Genomic DNA, 16,066 nt, shown 5'->3' on the forward strand with positions numbered 1-16,066 from the left:
ATACACGTACATGCATAATAATGCAGAAAGAAGAAACATAGTATTAAAGTGAGCTCATTACTTTTTCAGATCATCCTTTAATATCTGTATTAGTAATTTCTGATTGGGGGGGGGGCAGAAAACACACCGTTTCGTTTTTCCTAGCCCAGCGATTTGTCTATCTCACGTGACAGCTTACTAGATTTCATTTTTGTTCTGGCGAACTACATTGCCAAGTCTCTGGGCTTTGTTTTCCCGAGTTCAGTCACATTTAGAATGAAAGAATGTGGAATCAATGTATTCTGATTCTTCAACATTTATTCAATGAATATCTGTATGAATATTGAACAATGACAAACACTTACATTTGTGATTGATAGCTGGATATGTGGAAATATATATTTACACCCTGACATGAAATCACTCTAGACCCAAACATATAAGCTTGCATGATTTGCAGTTAGCGTCGACCATTTTACAAGTTTAGGGTGTTGTTTTACTTGATAGATAATACATGTGTAACTCTTTTACTGCTGAACACAGCATGGTTGTTATTGAGGGAAGTTTAAAAAAGAAATGAACGTAAACAAAACTCTCTTCACTCACAATCCTGCTGGATTCAGTAATAAAAGTGCTCTAAGTCTATCAAGTAAAATATTATACACTTTTTGTCATAAAACCTTAGCATTTGGGTGTGTGAGACACACAGAATTCTTGTTTGAGACACACACAATCCTTGTTTGTTTGAGACACACTGAATCCTGGTCATAAGACCTTAGCATTTGACGTTTTATGCTACAATTTACTCTAACACATAACACATCAAAAGATGCGTGAGTCGGAGGTGACTTCTTCAAAGCATCCTGCTTTACACACTGTTACAATTTCGTGTGGTGTCTAAGACACATTAACTTCTGGTCTGTCGAACAGAGTAAATAGTTGACATTAAGTCCCAAATGCTAAGCATTTATGACCATCAGAATAACAACCTAATCTTGCGAAATGATCAACTTTGATCATTAAATGTGCTATTATGTACAGTCTTCTGGTGAACACTCCCTGTTTTAGCTGTATGTCAATGCAACGTATCATAATTACAATTAAAATGATATCTGAAACAAAGTAGTCAAAAACTGTCAACAAATATCAAAGGTGTAAACATTTCTAACGCATATAACTTGCTGATAGAAAATAACATTTCTCAATTTGATACTTTAGAGACAAGATTGTTTGTTTCGGTTTCCTAAATAAAAGTAATACATTTTCGACAGTTCTCCAAAATTATTGTACTTTTCAGGACGGTGTTGTCGTTGTTGTTATTGTTGTTATTATTGTTGTTGTTGTTGTTGTTGTTGTTGTTGTTGTTGTTGTTGTTAAACTTCATGATATAGCATATTGACCACTGCATATCATTTCTCCTCTAACTCTGGGTGACCTTAAACTCCAAACTATTGAATTACCATTCTTAGCGTAACGACTGTTAATATTTGAGTCAGATCTTTCACATTGGAATCTCACCAAACCGTTAACGCGTTTTACCGTTTATCTGCTCAAACGTATACTTTTGGTATACTACACCAATCGATCAGTTACTTGTTTTTATTACTGGTGTATGGAATATATGTTGATAGACTAGTTCCTGGATGCCAACATCATAGTCCACGATACTACATTCCCTCCCCAGACACCACACACATACACACACACACACATACATACATACATACATACATACATACATACATACATACATACATACACACATACACCACCCCCCCCCACACACACACACACATCATACCACCAGTAGTAGTTTGAGTCATCTCGATGCCCAGACATTACATTGAATTTAGAACACATCAACATTCATCTAAAATGCCTATGTCGTCAGTAATATCGCTACCATTCGTCAAGGAAATTACAAATACAAGTGAAGTACAGAAAGCCACGGTCGACAAAATGATGAAAAAGAGCTGGTCCATAATGACAGCAATTTTCTGCCAATCTGTGCAAACGAAAAAATCATCTCTGTTGTCGACTAAGTCTTCTTGGTCGTCGATATGTAACCGACTTTCCATTCGTTGAACGCGGCGTAAAGTTTGAGATATGTCACAGCGCATGTCTGTTAGTGTTTGAAACACCTTATCACTTTCTTCGTACTGTTTCCGTGAAAGTAACGGCGAATTGGAATTGGATGACGACAGCAGCGAGTTACCAATCAGGATGTTCTGTTTGACAACATCTGACCGTGACCGCCATAATTGACCTTTGTGTTTTCTGCGGAAAGTTAGGTGGCTTGGAACTTTCTTCTCTCTGCCTGGAACGTACCATACAAAGTTGTGCAATCCAAAACGACCAAAGAAAAGACGTTTTATGTACCATGGAACTGGACGCTGGCAGTTTTTCCGATGGTATATATTGAGGACCATAACTGTTAGTATACACGATGCCGACACCAGGCATATAATAGCAAAATAAAATGTACCTGCAAAGGACAAGGGAAAAAAATAAGACAAATCACAAAAATTTAACAGAATGAGTGTTTGTATGATATTCATGAATAACTTGTTTCGGTTCAGATAATGAACTTTGAACTTTGAACTTTAGGCGAAACATATACTTTGATGAATCAACAGGTGGTGATATTGTACTCAAAGTCGTGTATACAGTGTCAGCTCATACGGAACGTCTTTTGTCATTTACAGCAAAGTATGTATACAAATAATTGTACAGCAAGTAAACCAATGGAATGGACAGATATTAAATGGAGAAATTCTTGTGATATTTATACTATGTAAACTCACCGATAATAGGAAACTTTGCCTCGGTAGATGGGAAGTTGTGAGATATTTCCACATAGAAGAGGATCAATGTCAACAGGTTCGTAATTCCAAGAGACATTTTTTCTCCAGACTCAACGGGTAATAGGAATACCAGCACACTGATACCACTAACCAGAGCGAAAGGAACCATCTTAAATAATATACAGAACCGTGGGTGGCGCTGTAACACCATACTCAATACACTGCCTGACATTTCATAACGATAGTGTGTGAGCAGGGTGACACAAGGTGACATAAACGCTTCAATTAATGTCCAATCTTCCTGCTCTTGATAATTCTCAAGATGTACAATTGATGAGTTTGTAATCTTCACCTGGGTTTTTTCATAGGTCCAAGACGCAAAGAGTATTTCACATCGTTGTTTATCGAATGGCCAATAAGTGCCATCAAATTTACAACTGTTTTGCATCAAGGCTGGCGCAACCCACACCACGTGACCATCGTGAGATATAATCGCATTGGTTTCTGTCATTAGACGACCGTAAGTGTCATCTACACTAAATGTAGGAATTGAAAGTGAGAGAAAAAACATAAGTGGGTTTTATACAACATGTAATACATGTAGTTAGCTGCACCAGAAAAGTCCAGTCAAACTACTTTCTGCTTTCAGTACTCTAGTATTGATTACTGCTATCAACTAACACATGGTTTTCGGTGATAAAATAGCACCTCGGTTACTTACTTAATCTTGTTTTGGGGATTCCCTACAAGGGTTTATGAGAAAACCTCGAATATAGAGAGTGTGGAAACAAAGATGCACTGGTATTCGTATGCCATCACCAGAGGTTTTCTATAACTATTACAAGGAACAGTATACTAAATACAGGAAATAAGTCTGACTGGTATGTTTTCCCGTATACTGTGTGTGAATTATTATATATAATATATGGCACATGTACATTTATAACAAATTCAATAAGTACATGTACAACAACCATTAAGTGGTCTATTGTGTCCCCTTTCTCGTCATTAGCTACCTGTACTTCATAACAATATATAGTATTTTCAAATAGACCATACTTCATCACTCTGTTTTATCGCCCTCTATAATATAATCATTGATTTGGTCTTTCGGTCGCAACATAGATATATATGAATCTACGTAAAGTGTTTGAATGTGAAGACGCGGATGGAGAGACAGACTGAAGCGTTACCGTGGTTAAACTTACGTGTTGAATATCGCTGTATCAGGAAGCCATATCTTATTAGCCGGTACTCTTACTTCTGTGATACCGTTGAAGTCTGAAGAATTCCACGTCAGATATGGATCGTACCATGCCTGAATAATATGGAGCAAAAGGCGACGGTTTTATTTACATATATATGTACCTATATTGTCGCTAAAGCTGTTAATATATTTATTTGGTTTTGTTGTTGTTGTTGTTGTTGTTGTTGTTGCTGTTGTTGTTGTTGTTGTTGTTGTTGTTGTTGTTGTTGTTGTTGTTGTCCTCGTTAATATTGATAGCGACGACGATGCAGATGACAAGAATGGTATTGGAGGCGAAAACAGAGGTACAGTCACTTTAGCAAGTTTCAAGTCAAGCAACTTCCAAAGGCAACTATTCACTTACATCATCTGGTACGTATTGATATGAACAGAGAATATGAAAACCTTGATCATATTGACTACTAACGAGAGATGTTTAAGTCTTAAACAAACACCACATCTATAAATTGATAACATCTGTCATTACCTGTTGAATATATGCTGTCAGGATGATCTGTTGATGCTTCTCATTCTAGAAATAGAAATAAAGTATACAGAGGTTAGAAAAAGGTGACTACACACCCCAAGGAATATATGGAATAAAAATTGCAGTAACTGCATTTCGTATGTCAAATTAAAGCATTTAAGTACTACAAGGTGACTGTCGAATAAATGGATTTCATATCCTTGATGGAGCTTTTTTGTGTTTAACACTGTGTGACTGATATAACTAATTACTAGGGGTATCTCACGATAGTTACACGTGTGTCAGTGACATTGTTCAGCTTTAATAGTGTCATATTTTACATGCATTATTGATAAGCTTTTGTGTGTAATCGAATATTTCCACTCAATTTTCACCAGTGAGTATAGCTAGATAGATTCAGGAATGGCGACAGACAGACAGATAGATAGATAGACACACACACACACACACACACACACACACACACACACACACACACAGGAGGAAGAAAGAGACATAAAGGAACAAATAGGAAACCTTCAGTTAATATACATATAACAGGCAAAAATGCAACAAGAACAACAAAATTCATTTACAAACGCTCCATTTGTTAAATACACTGTAGAGTGAAAAATATGGAATCTCACTATATTTGAAACACTTCTTCAATGATTGCAAGGCATAAACAGTGATTGCAAAACTTACTATTTCTTCGACTTGATGCAAACATACACTGAGTTCTATTTCCACAATCTCATCGGTGTTGTTGACAGGTAATGCTAAGTTATCATAACCATCCAACAAATCATGAATCAAAGCGCTGTATGGATTACTCTGTTTTGAGCATAACCCTATAAGATAAAACAGACCAACCAGCAATTAACGATAATGCCTTCATGGAAAACCTTGAAAATCCCAGACAATTCGATAGCGTTAAAAAATAAAAAAAACAAAAGTGTTGGGGTGAGAAACGTCAGCAAATTAGTTCGATAGACACCACTATGTAGGTGACCAAACACCAACGCTTACTTACTTCAGTTGAAAAGAGCTTACATGTAATTAATGAAAGGATTGAGTTCCCAAATAGGTCGCAATGTAACTTTCAAACCTGTATTGGTTTCTGTTACTTACAAACACTAGGATTATATGAGAAATGATTCATCTTTAAATAAAGATTTCATCTAAATAATGAAAAACAGAATTGTTCTTAGTTTAAATTGATTATATATAGCATACATTGCATGTTGTTTGCCTAATTCTTGGTTTCAAAACATTCTCTCTGATTCTAGACATGATTGTGACAAGCTACATTCAAACTAAGACAATTATTACATATGTTCCAGTGAACACTTGCACTAGTGTGCCCTGTTCAAATGACTGCAACAAGGTTTACAGCCCATAATTTTCTTGAGATCACATGAATTTTTCTGAATGCAAATTGTACATTTAGCAGTAGTAAAAATAATTTAAAGTAACCCACTCTTTCAAATCAATACATTATACTTCAATAACAAAAATATTGATACAACAATAGCAAAGTTTCATCACCTGTATGCATCAAGCAGACGAACAGAAGTATCGCGATCAGAACACTGCGCATTGACATGGTTACAACGGATACTGTCACTGCTTCGATCGTCTTATCTGATGTTCATGTTATGTAGTCCTTCTATCTCTACTCACCCTTTTATAACTGAAGGTGTTGTTACCCATCCTGAATTCCAGTAACACAACTTTCCAAACACTTCGGAGAATTTTTTGCAGAATTTGCATTAATTATGTTAATGATTTACAATGTTTCACCTTGAAAAATTGCTGTTATATTATGACTGGTATGTGAATCCATGATGGGAAAAAATAGTCACCACTTAGAAGACACTTTTATCGCAATAAAACACGCTCAAATTTGTAATGTGATCCTTTTGTGAAGTTTATTTTTTGTAAGACAAAAGCCATAAGCATCTATCTGAACTGACTTTAGTTATAAGCTTATACATGTATTTCGGAGATTGATCTCGTGAAGATATGGCCTGACATGTTCTTTGACGATCGTTGACTCATTGAGGTTGCGTTTGGATAGGATACTTTATGTTGATTGATTTCAAGCAAATGAATTTGTCGTTCAGGTGACAAATAGTTGTTTTTACATTCGAGCCAAAGTTTGTCTTCTTTTCAATTATATCATCATTCAATGTTGGTAACCAACCTTGTATTTATGAATTCCCAAGTAAATTCTTCCTTCGCATCGTTTGCCCATAATCAATTCATTTTCCATCAGAAAAACACAACAAAAATCGTCTTGTATAGAATCATAGTCATATAAACGAACAATATAGATAAAGAATTAACAGTCTCTGGTATAAAACTACAAAGGTCAGATCTATGACATGGCCTACTCATACGTTGCTGGAAGTACCTGCTCTCTTGCTGTTTGTTCCAAATTAAGCACTTATTTGCATAAAAGAGAAAGGTCGGCGTCCTTTGAATCGTTTTGTTAAATCACACAAAACATTTACATGTATATCGTCTGTGAATAAGGAAAATAATATTGTAAAGACAGAAAATTATTCCAACGTTGGTTGAACTGAAAGGTCTGACGACAGTAAATAGCAGGTAAAGTCCTTCAACTCAAAAAAGGTCTGAAACGTATGTTTTTACTCATATATATATTCAGGTGAACACCTTTTGAAAATATGGGAATTTTTATACGAAAACACATTACGAACCGAATCATTTTGACATGTTAAACCTTGAATGTTTACATTCTCGAGTTTGATACAAAATTTTGTTTTCTACTAAAATATTGTAAATCTCAAAGAATACATCAACACATGAAAATGGACAAATTAATGAACGGAAATGCCAGTGATAAGTTGCAGGAGAAATTTTGAGAATCGATGATGTAATTCGTTATTTCACACCAAATTGCACAACTTGGGGAGTGAGGGATAAAGCTTGACTGTATGTAACTAGAATGGAAAATGATTAACAATGTCAATTACCGTACATTGAACCCTAACTTACAAATTATATTCATTAATCACTAGTATAGGAGATATTGTAATAGATTTACCGTGTCTAACCCACGGTACGGTATTACACATGGAACCGAGTCGGACAGTGATTCTTTACCAATATATTTGCCAACCAACTACTTTTATATACTAAATGTGATTTTTTGGTGGAGAAGTATGTCTGATCCTCTTTGAAATAAAGTAATATTTACTACTATTTTGAAATCATACGTAGCTACTGTATCAGTTTTGTTTAATGGATATCTCAGAATGGTAATGAAGTGGGATTGATCAGTGTACACATTTCACTGGTAACACTTACGCTGATGATATTAAATGAATTTTCGTTCGCTCACCAATTTCGTCCATATTCCTGTGAAATGTAGAATGGACACAGTAGCATTAAACAAAACTACCTAAGTCAAACATTTTGGTTCTCATTGTCCAACCAAGGCTTTATATTATGAATTAAAGGAAACACTATTTCAAAATGCTCATCACATAAAACTGTATACATGAAGAGATCACCTTTAATCTCATGTAGACCCTAAAGCTCACACTATGTACTTGTCAATAATGTAGAAACCATATTTTCAAATTGCTACGAGTTCAACTTTCTGTAAAACGGTCACGCTAATGTGTTTTAATCACAGACTCTTATTAGAATTTGAGAAATTGATGCTTGGTTCGAACTTCAATACCCTATAACTGTTCAGTAAAAGTAATTAACATGCATATTAGGGAAACAGAACTAGACGAGTACCTGTATAATTTCAATTTTACTAATTTGGTGATCAACTCAATAACCTTATTACTTCATAAATTTGGTATAATGTCTGAAATCTACATTTTAGTTGTCCATATTCTTGATCATAACGAAATTGTTGTAACAATTGTTTTATGAGAAATCAAATAGCTGTCAGAAAATCAAATAACTGTGTGATAAATGTTCCTACAAAGTCAGAGATGGTTTAAGGTATGTCAATTTGGGGATAAAAGGTTTATATTACAATGGTATGTTAATGAATTTTCCCGAGATTTGTCAATTTTACACACAACTATCCTTAATAAGTACGGAACGTGAGTCTCTACCAATTTGTTGTTACATATCCACCACGCCTATTAGCTACAGGGTAGTTCTTAAAATAACACATCATTACCCTTCAAATTATTCATCATATGTACCAATTAATCATGAACAAACTTATCAATATACGCTTCCCAGTATATTGAATTATCGCCAAGTGTTTTACCTGGAAAATTATACAGGAGGATTTTGTGAATTTGTGAGATGTGGTTAGGCAGGGAAATATACTATCTACAATTGAGACATATGACTATTTATTTATTTACATGTATTGAATTTAGTATATGTATTGTAGGAATGGGTCTGTTTCTTTTTTGTACACTCTACTAAACACTGTACTTGCAATTTTGATAGGTCCTTGACAATTTAATAAACAAGACAGACAAACAAACAGTAGAATTAGGAATGTTACATGTATATGCTAATAATGAAGCGGGTATTAGAGCGAGAGAGGTCATTTAGAGGAGAGACCATTACGGGGAAAACAGTCTGGTAACTTGTATAGTTTGAATGTCACACAACAAACTGTTGTCTTGTTCATATAATAGCGATATATTCAATGATGGTATTTGGAACACGTGTACAATTTTCTATGAGTGTTTTGTTACAGTTACATCAAACACAATGTTACCGTTTATTGTGTGGTATCTCAGACTTATAAAGCCGACCAGAGCTCAGTGAAAACTTTTCTAAATACAACTTCTTAGGTGATCAACCTTTTCATATTCGTGGAAATGTGAACACATTAAATTTCTCGAAATCCCGTACTATGAACGATGCAATCAAATTGCTGTGTTTGATGTTTATTTACCTGAAAGTAATTTAATTGCACATACAGTGATGCAGCTAATTATTTCCTCGAAACTACAACTTACTTTTTATTTCTAATTTTATTTCAGGACAACCAAGTTGAGAAATCCCGATTAAATTCCGAGGCTCCTAAAAAGCACAGCATTGTGTCCCAGCAGAGACCATTGGGATTAGGAGTTTAGTAAAGTACAGCTAATATACATAGCAGTACACCATGCACGACACATACAAGTGAAGTTACTACTATTAAACATACAAAGAAAGGATAAATTGAACATACTGAAAATTAAGAAGAAGGACCAAAAAAGATCTCTAAAATTACCTAAATTAGAAAGGATGTCAATCTGGGGACTCAAATTCAACTTTTCATTAAATATAGACGTACAATACATTGCAAGAACAGTCTTAAAATTTTAGTTCTAAAAACACACATTTGCTATATGTGTCTATGAAAGGGCATGGTATTGTAAAAAATTTAAAAAAATCACGAGTTACTCATGTAACTATTAACATAAGGTTATTTTATACGGTTCATATTGCAGTCAACTTATTGTAAATGAATATAAAATAGTAATATCTTCAAAGAAATAACTCTCCGTAAAATCTGTAAATTAGTCATACATACTACTATAATTAACCACTTTACAGTAATTCGTGAATATATTATGAACACAAATTGTCCCATGGCTAGTTAATGAAAATGTATAATTTATTATCTATAAGATTTTCATTTTTTCCATATACATAACATAAGAATCAAGTTTTTTTTGTTTTTGGTTGTTGTTTTTGTTTGTTTGTTTGTTTGTTTGTTTGTTTGTTTTTTGTAATCAATATTCATGAACTACTCGACAAAAAGGATTTGTAATACAATACGTGTAATTTTATTTCATTTAGTTTATTGTAAAAACTAAAAAGATTTTGTCTTTCCAATATTCAATGTGCAATTCCCTACAATAGTAGGAAAACGGATAGATCAAAAGTTTACGTCACATTAACAAACCGACATGATATACCTGTAATATAACGTTATTAATGCCTATATACAATATACAATAATTTATACCATAAAGTAAATTTAAAATAATACAATTCATAAAAATATTTTACAAGAGAAGGTTAAATGGTAGGGTTCCTCAGTTTGGGATCAGTTATCTTGGTCAACTTAAAGCATTGACTTTTCACTTAAAGAGTCAATTGATATCCCGGAATTCAAATACAAACACATTACAATACAAATCAAAGTCCCTAATAGAATAGAATATTGTATCCGTTAAGAAAACTCTATTTCCTCATTGGATGATCTGTAATAAGTGTTTGATGCTAAAAAAAAACTAGTATAAATGGAATGTGTACAAAGGTATCACATTATCGGGGCTAACATCGAGTGTGAGACTCGATCCCATGCCGTAGTTTTCTCACGGTAGATTACTTTTAAATTAGTATTGAAAATAGGTCTAATTTACATATTCGATTTATCCATAGACCCAATAGTTGATGGAGGGTCTATGATTTAACATGAAAGTATATACCCGGTTCTTTTTAATGCAACTACACTCAAAAGATTACAAATTATAAAACGGGTTAAACTACAAATAAAAACATGTTTCATTTATGCTTATTCTTGCACATCAAGAACTAAAACAAAAATCATTAAACTATCTAATCTGCCATGAAAGTTCATTAAATCCACTGTTTTAAATATTCCAATTAGCTCTAGAATATCGGTGAAAACATACGAATTAATGTGTTCTTCATTATAATTGTAACCAAATGAATGTAATCATGATATAATCTAAGTCTTCGCTTTGTACACCTTATAAGCTTATTGAAATTGTAATTTTGTCTGATCCGAAACAGTCCAGGGATTGATAGTTAGCATTCACACTCCACCAAACATTTTCCTCGTGATAACATTCACTGAAAGATACTGTTATATTTGACCTACTATCTACTCGACCTAGACTTCTTGTGATGTTTGTTTACTAAGTTCAAGTTCGTGAATTTTAGTTTTCATTCACATGTTTTGAACTTGCAGAAATATTGTCATTAATACTCACTGCTTCACACCTCTAAAGTTCTCTCCGGAGTCTATTACATGTATATCAGTGACAACTGTCCCTGTTTCATGACTGTCACCAAATGCAATGTATTCCTAGTTGGTGAGTCAAACTTGTGGTATCACTCCAGACCTATTTCCTTTGTCTACACTACTTGTTAATATTGAATGTAATATAATATAATATATATTTATATGGTATTGGTAAACCAGGTCTCACACCTCCTATATCCTTTGTCTATACTACTTGTTAATCAAATATCACTACCAGGAGATCTAAATCTCCATTTTATCATACCATTCAAATATTTTCCTGTGTTGACTCACATACTTATTTTGTTTCTGGTTTCTGATAGGTCAGTGACAGTGTCAATCAACTTTGGTGGTTATAATCACATATCCATGGTAACATTATACATTTCCTCCATGTCCTGTTCGTACACCAACGTTAGGATGAAACTAGTGCAAGTAGAAAGAGTGACGACTGTCGTAATGAGAAAGAATAGTTGGTCCATGATAATTGCAATGATCTTCCATTCTGAGAGTGTTTCGAAGCCATCGTTCAGTGCATTTTCTCGTTCATTGCGACCGGTGCCCAAATGACTTTCCATGCGTTCAATTCGATGTAATGTCAGGGAAATGTCATATTGCATGTTGAGTAAACGTTGGAAGATTTTGTCCTTCATTGTCATGGGTAATTCCGATTTGGGGCTGGAACACGACATGGAATAGTTACCCGGTAAATCACGCTGATTGACTCCTAGTTCCAAAGGTGGCAGTTTAGCTAGTTTGCCATGTGAACCACGTGAACTACTTCGACGGCGACAGGATGCGTCCTTCTTTGTTGGAACGTACCATACAAATCGGTGTAGACCACAGTGACCGAAGAAAAGATTGTGTATGTAATATGGTACTGGTCGCTGACTATGATATGTAGTTATTACCCAGACTGTCATCACACAGGACAATACTACCACACAGACAATTACAAAGAAATACCCACCTGTAAAATAAAAATAATGTAAATCAACTGGAAACAATTTCACTAAATCTCGCCTTATAAAACAGTGTCAAATAATGATTGGTGGGTTAGAAGATTCTCTCTCTCTCTCTCTCTCTCTCTCTCTCTCTCTCTCTCTCTCTCTCTCTCTCTCTCTCTCTCTCTCTCTCTCTCTCTCTCTCTCTCTCTCTCTCTCTCTCTCTCTCTCTCTCAATTTCTGTACCCTTTTATGCTCTGCGTGCTATGTAAGACATATTTTGTATCACTAACTGAAATGGCATTGGTCTTACGTTAGGATACCCACATAGATTGCGTATCTCTTCATAAGCTGGTGGTCTCAAACCTAGCCTAGTATTGGATTTCTACTCACCTAAGTAAGGAAAGTCTTTACCGGGAAAATACTGTGAAATCTCAACGTAAAAGAGAACCAAGGTTAGTAAATTGGTAATGACCAGTGATATTTTCTCACCAGAGTCCACAGGTAGTAGAAATACAAGCAAGCTGACAGCGGCAACTAAGATGAAAGGGACTACCTTGAACAGAACACAATAGTGTGAGTGCCGTTTTAAAACCAGAACCAAGGAAGCACCCTCCATTTCATGGTTACTCAGTGTCCATCTGGCGACGAATGGTACCATACTTGTACTAACTAACCCCCATTCTCCATTGTCTTTATAATTGTCACGGAGTACCGTATTGTTAACAAAGGTTAGCAGATCTTTGTTGTACGACCAGGAGGCAAAATGTAAAAAACAACGCTGTGTATCAAATGGTACATACGCAACGTTGACTTGACAGCTGGACCGTAACATGGATGGCACAACTAAAGTCACATAACCATCATATGACACAAGAACATTAAGATCACTTGCGATAAGTCTGTTCTCCTCATCGACACTAAAATGGAAAAAGCAGTGTTATAAAGTAGAAATATATCCACCAACCAAGACTTTAGATTGGTGTTCCAACCATAAGAAATTTTGATGAAGTTAGGCATATTAAAATCAAATATTTATTTTGTCGTGGTGAACTGCATAGTGGGTAACTGTCATTTCAACGACCTGAGATAACTGTATTTATTTATTTATTTATTTATTTATTTATTTACTCACTCACTCACTCACTCACTCACTCACTCACTCACTCATTCATTCACTTACTCAATAATATTTTAATGTTGATGTAATAGATTGTAACACACTTTCTCTTCAATGTCTATTGTCAAAGTAGCATTTTCAAAGCTAAGATAACTAAAGTTAATCTCTCAAGTAAATCCTCTACTTACTTGTGATATAAAACCGTATCTGGTAGCCAGACTTTATCAGCTGGTAAACGTATGTCCGTAATACCATCGTAATCTGACGGATTCCAACTCAAATGTAGATTATACCAGCTCTGTGGATAAACCATAATTATAGAGACTCTTTTAATCTAAAACCTATCATGAGTGAATTGGAGTTTGTTTATCATTTCACTCTCATTCATGTGCTTAAAATAGAGACTCGAATTGTTTGGATGTTTCTGACCATTTCAAGCCATATTATTTCGACCATTTTAAACCATACCTTCGTAACCAACTGCAACCCGCGAAAAAACACATGCGTTTGCTTAGTCATGGTAAGCGGAAATGAGATAAGACATGCAATGTAATTAGTGGCGGTAACTTATCAAAGTATAAACATCACATGAGCCCGGATCCCATAAATTTGAGGATAGAACACTACATTTTGTAACGATCAAGTCCGACTGTTACAGTTACATTATAACTTCCACATATATAAAGACACTTATAAAAGCATTGTGTGAACCTATATCAGAGGCACCCGCTGTTGTTTTTGTATTAATTGTATTATTGTTTTTACCATAACCCTCCTTTCCTGGAGGGGTTATGTTTTTGTCTCATGTTGTCTTTAGGTGGAGCATTTCCTTGGCTCAATTCATTCAAGCAAATACGCTCTGGTGGCTTTTTCGCGGGTTGTAATATCTCCATGTTTACAGTAAGAAACGTATGCTTCAACACTAGCTAATATCACGGGTACTGCCATGCTAATATGGGCCAAATGTTTAAAGGAAAAGCAATGGACCTATAGTCATTGCAAGTACAAAAATATTGCCTGCAGATACTGCTTCAAAATAGCCGTCTATGCACCACGCTTCTTCTACGAAATCCTTTTTGGAGTATCAAAATTTATCATATATGTTGGCGTTGACGTAGGATATAGCCATTCAGTGGACAGCATATTCTCATGAATAAACAATTGATTTCAACAATTACCTGTTGAATATGTGCAGTTAATGAGATTGTCTGGTGCCTTTCGTCCTGTCAAATTAAATGAAACACAGATAATAAATAAATATCATTTGAAACCTTTTGTTAGAGAACAAACATCTTCGATATAAATTGTCTGAAAGCATACAATTTAAAATCAGAAGTCAAGTCAGTTTCTACTGCACTTTTTTCATCCTCGTAATGCGAGTGAAACAAATGGCATAAAGCATGTGTATAAATTGATAACCCTTGCCATCTGTTTCTGTCACACAGAAGCTGTAACTGTGTCATTCTGATGAGGATCATCGACCACGACAGATTGAAAGCCCAATGCTAAACACTTGACCTGCATGTGCGTTATAACCTGCGTAGCCCATTAGATCTACCAAGCTGATAGCCTACTCGTAGTCTAGAGGGACGGCTGGCATCGATTCAGCAATTACAACTGATATTGTTAATTGTTTGATTTCGCTCACCGTCCTCAACGAGTAAAATTCAAAAAAATACAAATGTCTGTACTTGTGATTGCTGAGACAGTGTCAGTCACCCTTCAAAACTAGTGCCACGTGTAGGTTACCAAGCTGATGAACAGTCTTGGTCATTCTTGATGTAGTCTATACGTATACATCCATCCTCTGTACTCACACAAATTTACATGCATGTATATTTTGAGAGCATGGGTTAATATACGCAACGAGAATCTGAGACAATAGAATACGTAGTTAGTGCACACGTTGTTACTCACCAGTTCATCAATCTGATATAAACTGATGCTGAAATCCACTTTTAATACATCATTAGTACGGTTGACTGGGAATACTTGTTTATCATAGCCATCTAATAAGAATTGTGTCAAACTGCTGTATGGAGTGTTTATACGGATGCCATCACCTTTAATAGAAATGAGAGATAAAATAATCTGTCTGTGGTAGAAGCAGATGGCGAATTACTGTTGAAACCTATTTGATTGCATTGAACCAACTTCATAAACGTACGAAATATGATACACGAAGGACATGCAGTGAATTATTTGATGGCTTTTCAATACAGATATTTGGTGAACGACAATAGCTTGTAGCTTACATTCAAAATATTTCATACATTTGTATTTCATGGATAAAAAACAGTACAATCAAGAACTTTACAAAATAGAAGAAAATAACAATACGCGAAGAGTGTGTTGACGGAAGATAACACATTCAAGAGACACACACGATGAATACAAGTGTAACCTTACTGATGTGTACGAAGCAGACAATGATAACGATAGAAGTCAAAGCCATAATGAACTTCGCAAGCCTCTTTCTCAAGTGACTAACTGATTTTGCTCCTTGT

At 34.9% G+C, this 16,066-nt stretch overlaps 2 protein-coding genes across 2 annotated transcripts; both read right to left on the minus strand.

Moving 5' to 3' along the window:
* Positions 1–1,785: 1,785 nt before the first annotated feature.
* Positions 1,786–6,135, minus strand: LOC144442225 (neuronal acetylcholine receptor subunit alpha-10-like). The gene is made up of 6 exons (XM_078131507.1): positions 6,044–6,135; positions 5,201–5,346; positions 4,517–4,561; positions 3,992–4,101; positions 2,784–3,319; positions 1,786–2,464 (listed from the first exon to the last, which is right to left on the minus strand). The coding sequence occupies exons 1-6, from the start codon at positions 6,099–6,101 to the stop codon at positions 1,839–1,841; spliced, it is 1,521 nt and encodes a 506-aa protein (XP_077987633.1). The 5' UTR covers positions 6,102–6,135; the 3' UTR covers positions 1,786–1,838.
* A 4,202-nt stretch (positions 6,136–10,337) lies between these two features.
* Positions 10,338–16,066, minus strand: LOC144437669 (neuronal acetylcholine receptor subunit non-alpha-2-like). The gene is made up of 6 exons (XM_078126677.1): positions 15,969–16,066; positions 15,477–15,622; positions 14,738–14,782; positions 13,748–13,857; positions 12,833–13,359; positions 10,338–12,465 (listed from the first exon to the last, which is right to left on the minus strand). The coding sequence occupies exons 1-6, from the start codon at positions 16,012–16,014 to the stop codon at positions 11,855–11,857; spliced, it is 1,485 nt and encodes a 494-aa protein (XP_077982803.1). The 5' UTR covers positions 16,015–16,066; the 3' UTR covers positions 10,338–11,854.

This window comes from Glandiceps talaboti, chromosome 1 (genome assembly GCF_964340395.1).
Source record: "Glandiceps talaboti chromosome 1, keGlaTala1.1, whole genome shotgun sequence".
Classification (NCBI taxonomy): Eukaryota; Metazoa; Hemichordata; class Enteropneusta; family Spengelidae; genus Glandiceps; species Glandiceps talaboti.

Coding starts and splice junctions, on each gene's coding strand:
- LOC144442225 (XM_078131507.1), bottom strand. CDS start 6,101: ATGTCAATGCGCAGTGTTCTGATCGCGATACTTCTGTTCGTCTGCTTG. Junction 3,320..3,991: donor GATACAGCGATATTCAACAC/GTAAGTTTAACC, acceptor TCCTACATTTAG/TGTAGATGACACTTACGGTC. Junction 2,465..2,783: donor GGCAAAGTTTCCTATTATCG/GTGAGTTTACAT, acceptor TGTCCTTTGCAG/GTACATTTTATTTTGCTATT.
- LOC144437669 (XM_078126677.1), bottom strand. CDS start 16,014: ATGGCTTTGACTTCTATCGTTATCATTGTCTGCTTCGTACACATCA. Junction 13,858..14,737: donor TAACTGCACATATTCAACAG/GTAATTGTTGAA, acceptor GTTTATCCACAG/AGCTGGTATAATCTACATTT. Junction 12,466..12,832: donor TAAAGACTTTCCTTACTTAG/GTGAGTAGAAAT, acceptor TTTATTTTACAG/GTGGGTATTTCTTTGTAATT.